The sequence below is a fragment of the Crocodylus porosus genome, unplaced genomic scaffold (genome assembly GCF_001723895.1).
Source record: "Crocodylus porosus isolate Cpor-Errol unplaced genomic scaffold, CroPor_comp1, whole genome shotgun sequence".
Taxonomy (NCBI): domain Eukaryota; kingdom Metazoa; phylum Chordata; order Crocodylia; family Crocodylidae; genus Crocodylus; species Crocodylus porosus.
The window spans coordinates 5,497,820-5,510,677 of NW_017728935.1; the positions used below are offsets into that span (position 1 = coordinate 5,497,820).

Sequence of the window (12,858 nt, forward strand, 5' to 3'; positions counted from 1 at the left end):
GCGCGGCCCCCGCGCCCGGTCCGCGGCTGGGCTGGGCTGGCAGCTCCCACCCGCGGGACGAGCAGGCAGCTGGGGAAGCGCCCGTGCCTGGCCGTGCCGGACGCGACGTGCCCCGTGCGGGCCAGGCACTTGCCCGCACCTTGCAGCCTGGGGCCCGGCTCCCCCCCTGCGCAGCACGACGTGCCCGCGCGGTGACTGCGCAGCCCTGCCCGGCACAGCCGTTGCCTCTCGCTGAGCCGGTGCATGGTGCTGGCCGAGGCGGCTGGGCCTGTGCCCGCAGGGGTGGCATGGCCGTGCCGACAGCTGTGCTGGCACATACACTGATGACAAAACGTCTGTGGTTGTCTGCTAAACACCCTGAGCCTGGAACTCGCCGGGGCCCAGGTACACCGCTGGACTAGGGGATAAGTTGCTGGGATCCGGTCTGGAGCCCCCTCCATCCAGCAGTGTAGCAGGAGCCACTGAAGGGGTCGGGAGCCACCTGCTTGCCTGGGCGCTGCGGCAGTTTGGGCCTTGCTGGCACGGGACAGGCGCACGCTGCCCGCAGCCAAGGGAAGAGCACACCTCCCGCACGTCCGCTTGTTGCACTGGGGCTCCTGTGCTGCCCTCGTCCGCCAGCAGCGCGGGCCTGTCCAGGGCTGTCCCCGTCACGGCGGTGTGGCACACGTGCCTGGACACACGTCGGACATGGCCGGCTGAGCTTGGAGCCGGGTGCCCAGAACACCAGCCGGCTTTGTAGGAGGCTGCCTCGGGTGGAGACGCTGCCGTAGCCCCATCGTGTTGCAGTGCAGAAATGGCGCTGGCTCGTAGCATGCTTTGCTGCCACTTTAAAGCTTTGTAGATTATTTCTTTTTGGGCTGAGTTTTCCTTGCTCTTCTCAGCCCAGCCCTGCTTGTTCTGTTCAAGCTTCACTGCTCTCACACCTGGTGTGCAGGGTTTCCTTTGGTTTTCCTCATGGCTGGGGTTCAGAAGAGGAGGAGGAGGAAGCTCCACTCAAAAACTAAAATCCTTTTTTAAACCCAAGTAACAGAAAAGCGTTTGGATTTGAGACCGCAGAGCTGCTGCAAGCATCACCCTGCGCACCCATACAGCATGAGTGGCAAGACAGGATGGGATGTGGGTTTGCTAGGTCTGCGGAAACAAAAATAAACGTTTGCAAGATAAAGACCGTGCAGCCAAGCGAGAGCCGTGCATGGCAGGTGCCGTGCATGACACTTCCTGCTCGCTTGCATGAGTGCCAGCAGTTCCCACGCTCGGTGAAATCCAGGCAGGAGCCGGCCTAGCTTTGGGCAGGTTCCTGACAGCGCCCCAGCCCCGCCAAGCCCAGTGAGATTGTGCCAGCACCTCTTCAACAGCAGCAGGGCGGAGGCAGGCCCTGGGACGGCCGCCTGCGCCTGGACGCGCGGTGCGGGCTCTCCCGGCCGGGTGCAGGCGCCGAGCTAGGCGAGAGCGCGCAGTCCCCGCGTGTCGGCCGCGACGCGGCGAAGGGCACGGCACAGGGGCCTCGTTGATCTCCATGCTCCGGTGGGGGGAGAGCAGGAGCTCTTGGAGCAGCCTTCAGGGAAAGGGTTGACGTCAGGGCTTGCTGCTTTCCTTCTCCCTCAGTTGTGTCAGTGCCGCTTCGAGGCTGAGAGAGTAATCGCTTGAGATGGGAAATCCAGGGGAGTGGTTCCCATTCCCACTAGCGCGGCGGAGCTGGCCAGGCTGTTTGTGCGCCTGCCCGGGTACGGGATGCTTGCAGCTTGAATTGCGAGGCATGGAAGGGGCAGGAAGACAGGCCCGCGAGCCGTGCAGCCGGTGGGCCGAGGGGAGCGCGTGCTGTGGACACGGCATGTGCGCGTGGAGCTGTCTGGAGCAGCTGCCGCTCCCGGAACCTGCCCCCCGCGCAAGTCGCTTTCCTGGGCAACCTCCTGTGGCAGCTGCCCCTGCCGTGAGCAGGCGCCAGAGAGGTTCGGTTCAGGGAGCCCCGTGTATCGCAGCCTCTTCTGCAGCGTGAGAGCTAAAAACAGCAGGAGCCAGCCAGGCCGCGCCGGCCCCTCCATCCAAGTCCAGCTCTGCCCCTGGGCCGGGAGCAGGCAGCAGAGCCGAGCGAGGCCCGGCCCAGGCTGCAGCCCCGCACTGGAGCTGGCGGAGCAGCTGAGCTCCCAGAACATGCCCCTCGTGTTGTGTAACCGCTGCAGCCACGTTTCAGGCCAAACAATCTTCTTCTCTGTGGGCTTTGAAGGGAGAAAAAATCTATTGTGGCTGATGGAGCCACACTGGCAGCTCTGCTGCGCGGGTTTGGCAGGCAGCCCTGCTCACAGGCAGGGATGTCTGTGTTTGCCTGCAGCAGCTCTCCCAACAACATCGCTTCTCGGTGCAGAGGCTTTAGTCATGCCGGCTGAATGCAGCGCGGCCCAGGCCAGGGTCCTCCAGGAGAGGCCGATTGCACAGAGCCCGCACAGAGTCCAGCAGCTGCTTGCCGTGGCGGCGGCAGCACGTTCAGCACCATCCATCCCTGAAGCGCGGTTAGCTACTGAAATTGCAGCATGAATGCGCAGGGCACGCTCGTTCCTAGGGCAGGGAGCTAGCGCCTTGGTGGAAATAATTAGGAGACAAAGGTTTTAACCGGATTGCCACCATCTCTGCCCCATTTCCTATCGCCTTCCACAGCTGGCAGCATGGCGCAAGGTCGAGCTTTCGTTTGGGGAAACGCTGTTGGTTTTTGCCCCTCGTTCTGAGCGAAGTGAAGGCAGAAGCTGCTCTTCCCGCACAAGCGCCACGGCGCAGGGCTCCAGCCGTGCTGACCCCTGCAGCTGTGCTTCGGTGGGGAGGGACCTGGACAAAGCTGCACAGCAGTGGCTGCTGTGCCGTCCACCCTGCGCCTGGGGGAGGGGGTGGGGAAGGCAGGTTTCCCTGCCCTGGGGCCACCGCATTTCGTCTCTGCCTCCGCCCGCTCTGCCTGCCTGGGGCTGGCTGCAGCTCCACAGCAGGAGAGACGAGGAGGCTCCAGAGCCAGTTGAGCGACTTGCTGTCTTGCTCAGTCACAGCCCCTGGTCCCCACACAGGGCGAGTTTGCACATGTGCCGCATCCACCTGCCCAGGCCAGACCCGTGCGTGGTTGGGTGAGAGACTCAGACAGCTCCTGCAAGCCGCCCAAGCGCCTGGCCACAGGTACATCGCCAACCTCCTCCAGCTGGAGCAGCGGCTGCATATGTTGGCTCCAGGCCACTGTCAATAGCAATTGTTTTGTTCTGAGTTGGGAAACTTCAGCTTTCCCTAAATTAGCACCGTGGCTGCAGCCTGTTGTTCTTGCCCTGGAGCTCCGGTTCTCCAGGGTCAAGCTGAAGCTGCCTCCCCTCCTCCCCCTGGGCCTGGCAGAGCCGCCCACGCCGCCCGCCGTGCTTCCCCGCTCCTGCCGGGGCAGACTGGCTGGCAGGAGGCGCTCTGCTCCGGCCTGCCCCCCGCGCGCCCACCCTGCAGCCACGGGGCAGGGGCGCTTTGCCTGGACTGCGCTTATGCTCCGTGCCGGCTGCTGCCTGGGAAGCCGAGCCCCCTCGGCCACCTGCGACGGCTCTGGTGTTTGTGGCGTTTGCCAGCTCTCAGGAAGAGCTCGGCTTTGCAGGGGCATGAACACTCCCCGGGGCTGATGCCCCAAGGGGCCCCTCGCTCCAGGTTTGGTTTGCACCAGTCGACTCTCCCTGGTGTCTGCTGACAGCTTTTGCGGGGCACCGGTGTGACCCCTTGCCCCTCATGGAGACGAGGGTCTTCACTCCTGCTGGTGCCCCGGGGTTCAGTCCTGATCTGCGGGGACCCCCAGCCGAGCCCTGCGTAGGGTAGGGAGCCTGGCCCCGAGGCCAGGCGGCAGCTGGTGTCACTGGAGCAGAGGCTCGTGCTTGTGCCCGGGGTGGCCTTGGCATCCTAGGAGCATGGAGGCAGCTGCCGGCTGGGCCGTGGCACCTGTCCCGAGCCGCCGCAGGCCAGAGATGCGCTGGCAGGGTACTTGTGCCCTCTGTTCAGCTTCATGAGAGTCAGGAGGCTCAGCCTTGGCAAACATGAAGGCAGTTACCGGTCTCCCAGGAGCACAGCACGGACCAGCCACTGCGTCCTGGCTCCTGGAGAAACCGTGCCTCCAGACCTCGCGCCTGGCACAGCCTGGGCTCCCCCAGGTGCCAGCCGGGCTGCCCGGGCTCCAGAGGGGACGGGGCTAGTGATCGAGAGCGGGCAGCCGCGGTAGTCAATTAGTGGGACAGGCTGAGGCTGTCACACGGCTGAGTGCTCGTCCTGCCTGTCTGTGCCCGCCGGCCTGGCGGCTGGAGCCCCGGCGAGTCGCTGTCTGGCGTCCAGGGCCTGCGGGGCTGAGAGAGCGTGAGGCAGGAGCTCGTTATCTGGCCCGGGGAGGGGGCTGCACAAAAAACCAGGGCAAAGGGAGGGGAACCGTCTGCTGTGTGTCCTGGGTGCTGCCCAGCCGCTCACGGCTCTGTTTGTTTCCAGCTGGCTGGGTCGGCCGTTGTCACCTTCGGGCTGTGGCTGCGCTTCGGCGGGGTCATGGGAAACATCGTGTCAGAGCAGAAGTCCCCGGAGTACATCTACATGGGTGAGTGCCCCTCCGGTAGGTGCCCCTGTGGCCGACCTGTGCAGGGGCACCTGCTCCCTCCAGGCTTGCAGTGGTGACAGCTGCTCCCAGGTCTCCTGGGGCCACTTCCAGCCCAGCTCTGTGGTGGCGCTGGCACTGATGGACCAGGACCTGCCCTGGCCCCGGCGCTGGCCGGCAGCTCGCAGCCTCTCGGGAGCAGCGTGGCATGCACGGGAGGCAGCAGCGACAGCACAGTCCCTGGCACGGCAGAGGGCTGCCCTGCCCATGCCCGCAATGCCTTTCTGCTCAGCGCCGCCCCTGTCCCTGCACATGCCACACCCCAGGGTCACCTCTGTGGCGCAGGGCTACTCCTGCCCTGGCTGTAAGGGCCGCAGCCCATGCTTGCCTCTGGAGCCGCCTCCCCACCAACATGCCGCCAGCTTTAGGAAGCTGCCAGCGATCTCGTTCAGTCTGAACGGTGGAGCGGTTCCCAGGAGTTTCCAGATGGGTCTTGCTGGAAGCTGCAGCTGTACGTGCGTGTCTGTGCCTCGGCAGTGCTTTCGTGCCACCTGGCCCTGGCTGCACACTCCCGTCCTCCACCCACTGTCAGCAGCGAAGGCCACCCGCACCACAGGGCGTCCTTTCCCCTGACCCTGCGCCAGAGAGTCAAAGCCCTTCTCTTCTAAGCTCGTGTTGCCTGAGACAGCTGCACCCCATAGCCTGGCATCCTGCTCCTCTCCAGGGTGCGGTGCCAGGGGCCGCTGGAGGCCTCACCCCACCGAGCTGGCAGCCAGGTTGCTCCAGGCAGTGGCTGGGAGTGAATGCTGAGTGCGTGCTGAGCCCTTGCACAGCACCAGTCATCCCAGGATGGAAATCCCCCCATTATGGTGTCCCGTTGCTGCCCAGTCCCCCCTGAACTGCTCTGAGCACTAACGGGGGGCCCAGGTTCCGCCGCGGCGGCAGCCCCTGGAGCCTGCCGGCGGTGCAGGTTCAGGTCGCTGCAGCGAAGGCAACGCCCCGGCGAGGACTCGGCTGCACATCAAGGGCTGAAGCGGGACGTGATTGCCGCTGCCACGCTCCTGCTCGTCCGTGTTTCTGGAGCAGCACAGCGCACGCCAGGCACCAGCCCCGCGGGCTTTCCCTGCTCCCGAGTCCAGTGGCCCCAGCAGGCTCCGCTCCTTTGATGCCAGGGCTGAGCTGGTTTCCCCCCCATGCTTTCATTTGTGGTGAGGTTTTTCCTGAACCTGAGTCTTTTTTTGCGCTCCAGTAATGGATAATTACAGCCCTGCCCTTTCCACTTGGCCGCACCAGACAGCCCTGCCCTGTCCTGTCCCGGCAAGCAGCCCCCCCCCCGCCCCAGCTTCGGGCCTGGCTCCCGCTCATCGTTTCCGGCCCTCGAAGGTGCGGCTGGGCAGTGGTGGGAGGAGACGGGGATGTCGCTGTTGCAGGCCTGGGGCTGCCTGTGGTTTTGTCTTTGGCGGTTCAGGTTCCTCGTGACAGGTCGTTATTTTGAGCCGACCGGGCGTGAGAGCAGGGCTGGCAGGAAGTGCACGTTAGGTGTCATAGTAACCGGCCCCTCCGGTGAGCACGGGCTGACTCACGCCGGGGCTCTGGCTGCGTCTGGGCACGCGGGCCTCCATGCAGCAGCCGGCAGCCCCGACCCGGGGCGAGGGCGCCCGCGGACGGGCCCTGCCTCCGTGCCTGGGCTGGCGCTAGGAGGGCAGGCGCTGTCCTGGTCCAGCCGGGCGCCAGCCCCTGGGGACAGGTCTCGGGGGCCCTCGGGAGTCCACGGACGATCCCTCCTTCGGCTGCCGCGGCAGGGGACGGCCCAGCACAGGGAGCTGGCGGGAGCCAAGATGAGCGGGGTGGCGCGTCCCCGCCACGCCGGGCTGGGGCGCGGGGAGGGAGCTGCTGTGGGGCCAGGGCGAGGCCGAGGCTCCTCTCTGGCAGGCAGGAGGGCTCTGTCCATGCAGCCCCTGCGAAGCGAAACGCGAGGCCGTGTCCCTGCCAGCTGTGAGGGAATCCAGGCGGCAGGCCCTGCCAGGGAGGGAACTGGAAAACCCATCTGTCTGTGCTGGTCAGCCTGGACCGCGGGCCCGTGCTCCCTCCCCGGCTGTGGCGCCGCCTGCCCTGCTGCCGCCCTGTGCCGCAGGGGGCCGCAGCCGTGTGGCCTGGCGAGGGCCGGGCTCTCCCTCGGGCCGTACGCAAGCTCACCCGGGACAGGAGCGTTGCATGCCTCGGGCATGAAGTCACGTCTGTGGCAGGAGGACACTAGCAGGCTTGCCCTGCAGCAGCGGGTGCCCCGGCAGGCAGGAGCAGCCCGGCAGCATGGGGCCACACAAGCTGCTGCAGTCTGCTCTGTGCAGGCCCTGCGCTGGGGCGGCCTCCCCGCACGTGCAGGGTCAGGCCCGCATGGAGTCAGCAGCTGTCAGCGTGCTGCCCCCGAGCCGGCGCTGGAGCACGGCCGGAAGCCAGGCACCGTACCCCTGGGCTGGAGCTGCTCCCTCTGGCAGCATCTCGGCGGGGACCGACCTGGCCCCAGAGCCAGGGGACACGGCGAGGCGGGCACCAGCCGCGCCTGGCGTCACAGCCCGGTCGGCGCCTTGCTCGCACACTGGCTCTGTGGCTCTGGCACCTCTGAGCCGAGTACGGTCCTCGCGTGCCCCCGTCTCACTCGGGCTCCCCGCTGCGGTTCAAGTGCTCAGGGCAGGTACACGGGGCCCCGAGGGGCAGAAGTGGGGACCGCCACAGGAGGGGTAGGTGGCTGCTCTCCCCCGGGCTGTTGCTGTTTGCTACCCTTTGCTCTCTGCGACTCCCCCCGCCCCCCCATCACAGGGACATCCACAGAATCGGGCTGGGGCTGGGGCTGCTACCTCTGAAGCGTCGGTGCTGCCATGGGTCTCGTGCGCTGGTGACTGGCCACGTAGAGCGGCAGAATAATAATCTCTGGTATTGATTCTTGTGGGTCTGCCTCTGCCTTCAAAAGCTGCTTGCAAGGGCCCCGAGGCAGCCAAGGGCAGGTCCCTCGCTGCCTTTCGCACTGTGTCCCTGAAATGGGGCCGTCCCTGCTCCCCAGCACGCACACACACATGCACATGTACACGCACACGGCCATGCCGTCGCTCGCAGCTGGAGGGGCCCGTCCTGCCCATCGCTCACGGCTCGGGTGCTGGAACGGTGCCTTCGGGCTCGGGACAACAGGGCCATTCATGCCTGCGGGGAGGCCACACAGAACGCCATTATCCCGGGGGCTAGGCCTGCGGGGCTGCTGCCCCTCTGCTGGTCCCAAGCAGGGCACGGCCCCATGGCCAGGGCAAGTGCAGGATGGGCCAGAGAGCTGTCTGGGGGGCAGCGAGGCCCGGTTGCCCTCCCAGCCCTGTGAAGCAAGGCCCGCACTGAGGGAGATGTGATGAGGGCTCCACTGTGTGGGGGCGACCACGGGATGCCACGCAGCACCTCACTGTGAATGCGGGCAGCCACAGGCCCCTCTCTGGGCTTGCCGGGCAGTGGCTTGGCTCCGTGACCCAACGTCCTTGGCACTGTGAGGCCGGCTGGCAGGTGGAGGGGAGTCTTCTGGGCGGGTTCATGGGGAAAAGCCCATTTGAATCCTTCCACACAGGAGATACTGGTTTGTCCCTGGGAGCATTTGGAAAGTTCAGGAACTTGTAGGGGGTGGTTTCCTCACTCCTCTCTTGCTCCCCAACTTCTGCCAGGCAGAGAAGAGCCACAGGATCATTGCCCTGTCCTCATTTCCCGCTGGAGAAGGAGTTGGTCACCTTTGGGACAGCTTTGGCTGCCAGTGAAAGTGTTGCTTCCCCTTCTTTGACCTCTTAGAAAACCTGTTATTCCCATCCAGGAGGACACAGGAACAGCAGCATAGAGGCGGCGAGCATGTCCTCACAGTTTCAGCCATGCTGCAGACTTCAGAGCTTGTCACCGGAAACGGTTCCCAGTGACCGTCCGTCAGCAGAGCCACTTCGCGAGCAGCATCTCTGCTACGTGCTGACATGTCGTGGCCCTGCGCTCTCAGCCTGCCAGATGCCCACCGTGCAGCACTGGCCACGCTGGAGCACCCCAATGGCCCCTTCCTGCTCCGTGCATGTCCGGTTGGGGCCCGCAGGGGCCTTGCAAGGGCAGCAGCTCAGCAGGGCCAGAGCCAAGGGGATGTAGCTTTCCGTGCCCTCCTGAGTGTGTGGAGGGAACAGGCCATGATGCAGCCCCTGATGCCCAGCACAAGCTCTTCTCGGCGCAAGGCTTGGGGAGCAGCGTGGCACGACGCTTCCTTTTGTATCACGTGCTTGCCAGGGCCAGGCTTGGACCCTTGTGCCACCTCTCATGGCCCTGGGGCTGCTCCCTCTCTCGTGGCCTTGGAAGAGGTATCTGCACCCAGCTGTCTGCCCAGCCTGAGCACAGGTCCCAGCTGTGCCGGCCCAGAGGGACTCACTCCCGCTGCCCTGTGCGCACTGCAAGCAGCTCTGGAACGCCTCCGTCCTGTGGCATACGGGTCCCGTGTACGTGTGTGTGTGTGCGCGCGTGCAGCTCCCTTGGGCCTGGGGGTATTTTCCTTTGTGCTCTCCGGGCTGGCGACAGCGTTCAGGTGCTGCCAGGCTGTGGGGCAAAAGCCGGCGTGAGCTCTCCTAGACAGCCGGAGGCACCTCCGGGCTGGCAGCAGGCCCAGAAAGGGAAGTTGCTGGAAGGCGTCAGCAGCCGCGTGAGCTGAGGCTTTGCCACCCCACCCAGATCCGAGGCCTGCACAGCACGGGCAGAGCCGCGGCGCCTGCGCACAGCCCGCCTCGCAGCCGGACGCAGCTCGCCCTGTCAGTCTGAAGTGGGCTAGAAGGAAGTGTGGTCTACCCACAGCAGAGATGCACGTACTGATACAGGCACAAGCTGGCATGGGCTGATGCTGGGCCCAGCGGGGCTCAGGGCTGTGGGGCGACAAGCCCTGCCAGGGCTCAGAAATACAAGAAATGCAACTAGAAACACAGCCTTTGGCAGTGTGTGGCTGGGGAGGTGGCTGGAGCCAGGACCAGGCCCCCTTGCCCAGCTGGCTCCAACGGGGCCGGCTGCATCCCCGGTGAGCGGCCTCGTACCCGCACCCACCGGCCTGGCACTGCCCGTGCCCACTCCGCGCTGGCCGCTTCGCTGCCCGGGCCGTGGGGTGGTGCTGGCCCTCCCCTGCTGCGCCCTGCAGAGCCCCGGCTCACAGACCCTCTCGCCCCGTGCAGCTGCTGGCCAGGCCCCGGCGGGGAGGCTGGGCAGGTTTCAGGCAGTCCCTGCAATTGGGCCTGGCGCCGTCCTGCACCCTGGGAAAGCAGCCAGGCTCCTGGCAGGGCAGTGGCCCGTGTGCCTGCCGGGAGGGCCAAGCTCAGGGGGCTCGCACACCTCGCCCTCTTCGGGCACTTGGGCTTCCCGCCAGGCCAGAGCCCGTCTGCCCAGCGCCACACCGCTGCCAGCCCCATGCCCCACTCCCTGGGCGAGGCGCCGGGCCCCCAAGTGCCAGCAGACCCCACCGCAGCGCTGCTGGCGTGGGAGCCTGGCCCCTGGCCTGCTCCAGCAAGGGACCTGGGGCAAAGGGGGCTGCTGGGGTTGGTGCTGGGGACATGGCTGTGCCGGACAGGCCGGCAGAGCCCTGGGCTGGGGGAGGAGTGTTTCCTGGCCCCAGGGAGCAGGGGCTTTCCTGCCTCCTCCCTCCGGAGCGGGGAAGCCTTTTGCCCTGATGCGTGGGCAGGGGACCAGGGGCCGGCCAGGCCGCCTCACCAGAGCGATGCGCTTCCCCATGGTGGGGGAACGGCAGGGGTGACATCCCCTCCAGCCGTCCCGGATACACTGCCCCCCCCTCTGACTGAGTGGGCGTCTGTCCCGCAGGGCTGTACGTGCTGGTGGGCGCCGGGGCGCTGATGATGATGGTGGGGTTCTTCGGGTGCTGCGGAGCCGTGCGGGAGTCCCAGTGCCTGCTCGGAGCGGTACGTAGCGTGGCCCCTCCATGCAGAGAGCTATTGGGGTGCAGCCGGTGGGACGCGCAGCCCCTGCAGCCGCCCTGCCCCTCCAAGCAGACACTATCCACCATCCCCGAGTCCCGGAGGAAACTACTTCCCTGCTGCGGCAGGCTTCCCTGGGCCTGTGCTGCTCCCTGCTCCACCTCTCCTGCCCTCCATCTCCCGGCAGATCCTGGCCTCTGCCCCCAGTCCCTTCCGTCCCTGTCTGGCCAGTGCTGTCTGGGGGAGGGCAGGGATGGTGGTGTGTGGCGGGCACGGTGGGACGCAGCTCAGTGTGCTCTTCCTCCCCTGCAGTTTTTTGCCTGCTTGCTGGTGATCTTTGCTGCCGAAGTCACCTCCGGTGTGTTCGCCTTCCTAGGCAAGAACGTGGTGAGTAAGGAGCGGGGCTGGGCTCCTGCTGCTGGCTGAGGTGGGGATCTCACGCAGTCGTGCATGGGGGAGGTTTTCCACTGTTCTGTGGCCCCTGTGGGGTCTGGAGCCGCAGAGGGGTCACATTCCCACAAGCGACAGAAGCTGGGCTTCAGATGATGCATCATCTCCACTCCTGGAGCTGAGTAGGGAACATGCTCTGCAAGCTGCCTGCACGCGCGTGTACTGTCAGCACGGGGCAGAGCACTGCATGGGGAGCCGCGTGCACGCTCACGCTGTGACCCACCGAGGAAGCACCGGGCCCAAGCAGGGCACGCATATGCTGTGGCTATGCCGTCCCTCCACAGGGCAGGGGTCACTCGTGATTCTGGAGGTGGGAGTTTGTCTTGTTGGGGGTGAAATGTGATGAGCGCCCCAGTGCCTCTGACTGTGTGTCCGTGTGCAGGCAATACAAGAAGTCCAGGCCATCTACAAAGACGCTTATGACGCCTACATGAAGAACCCAGGAGAGAAAAACAGAACTCTCCAGCTTCTGCACTCGTCTGTGAGTACCCACATGAGCGTGAGGATGCGTGCTGCGTACTGGTGGGACCGTGCCCTGAGTACTGAAGGTGCTGGGCTGCCCGGCAGGCAACAGGCCCCTCTCCCAGGAGAGCACTGGGGACTGGTTAGAGGTAGCCTGGTGCTGCAGATGCCTCAGCCTGACGATGCCTGAGGCCTCAGCCCCTGGGCCCCAGCTCTTAGCACCGGAAGCAGAGTGGTGCAGCACTGCCCCCCACGAGGCAGGCTGTCAGTGCTTTCGGGGTCACTGGGTCCTCTCCTAGCAGGGCCTAGCATGCAGGGGTGACGACGGTCCCAGAAGCTCTGCTGACACAGCAGTCCCGAGGGTTGGTTCTTTCACTGCCCCGCCACACTGGGAGAGCAAACGGGGGGAACGTGCGGGATGTGACTTGTCTGGGGCCACACAGGCTGTGGTCGAGCCTGCCACTCGCAGCTCCATGCACCTCCCACGTAGAGGAGACCCGGCCCGGCCACCGCTGGGAGCATCGCCATGTTCCTCAGGGCTGCGCCCACGCTGCAGCCCCAGCCCCGCTCCCACGGCTGCCGGCTCCGACCCCAAGAGGAATTCCGAGCATGTCATAGGAGATAAGCAAGCAGGAAGAGCGGAGCCTCGGTGGCGGCCTGGCGATTTATCACTGGTCCCCACCCTGGGGCGGCCGTGTCCATCCATCTTCAGCTCCAATGCGCTGCCCCCGTCCCAGCATATCCCAGATGAGCTCTTCCATCTGGAGCAAAGGGATTTAAAGCCTGTGGGGTTCAGAGCATGCCGGGGCCTGCAGCGCGGTTGGTCCCTTGTGTTACTGGACTCTGCAGCCAGGGCAGGCCTCCCCTTGGAAGCTGTCTTTACACCCATGTTCCTGAATGTCCTCCAGACCTCAGGGTGGGGAGGACCGGGTTAGAGAGCTTCTGGAGGGGCTGGACGTGTTCAAGTCAGCGGGTGCAGATGCTCTCCACCCCCGGGTGTTGAGGAAGCTCGCAGGGGTTATTGCAGGGCCCTTGGCTTTACGAGCACTCGTGGCGCTCGGGCCAGGTGCCGGATGACTGGAAGACAGCCAACGTGGTCCCCATCTTTAAAAAAGGGAGGAGGGAAGACCCGGGCAACTATAGGCCCATCAGTCTTGCCTCAATCCGAGGGAAACTCTTGAGAAGATCCTCAAGGAGCACATCTGCGATGGGCCGGCCTCAGAGATGATGCTCAAGGGCAACCAGCACGGTTTCATCAGGGGCGGGTCCTGTCAGACCAACCTGATTGCCTTTTATGATCAGGTCACAAAGGCAATGGATGCAGGTGTCGCCGTGGATGTAGTCTTTCTAGACTTCAGCAAGGCCTTTGACACCGTCTCCCACCCCATCCTCATTAAAAAACTAGGCGAC

At 65.4% G+C, this 12,858-nt stretch overlaps 1 protein-coding gene across 1 annotated transcript in view; it reads left to right on the forward strand.

Annotated features, from left to right (window-relative positions):
- TSPAN2 (tetraspanin 2) overlaps window positions 1-12,858 on the forward strand; it is an 18,826-nt gene that overhangs the window by 1,845 nt on the left and 4,123 nt on the right. Inside the window, exons 2-5 of the mRNA XM_019546495.1 lie at window positions 4,381-4,576; window positions 10,424-10,521; window positions 10,849-10,923; window positions 11,369-11,467. Coding sequence (XP_019402040.1) covers window positions 4,381-4,576; window positions 10,424-10,521; window positions 10,849-10,923; window positions 11,369-11,467 — 468 coding nt within the window. The remainder of the gene's footprint in view (window positions 1-4,380; window positions 4,577-10,423; window positions 10,522-10,848; window positions 10,924-11,368; window positions 11,468-12,858) is intronic.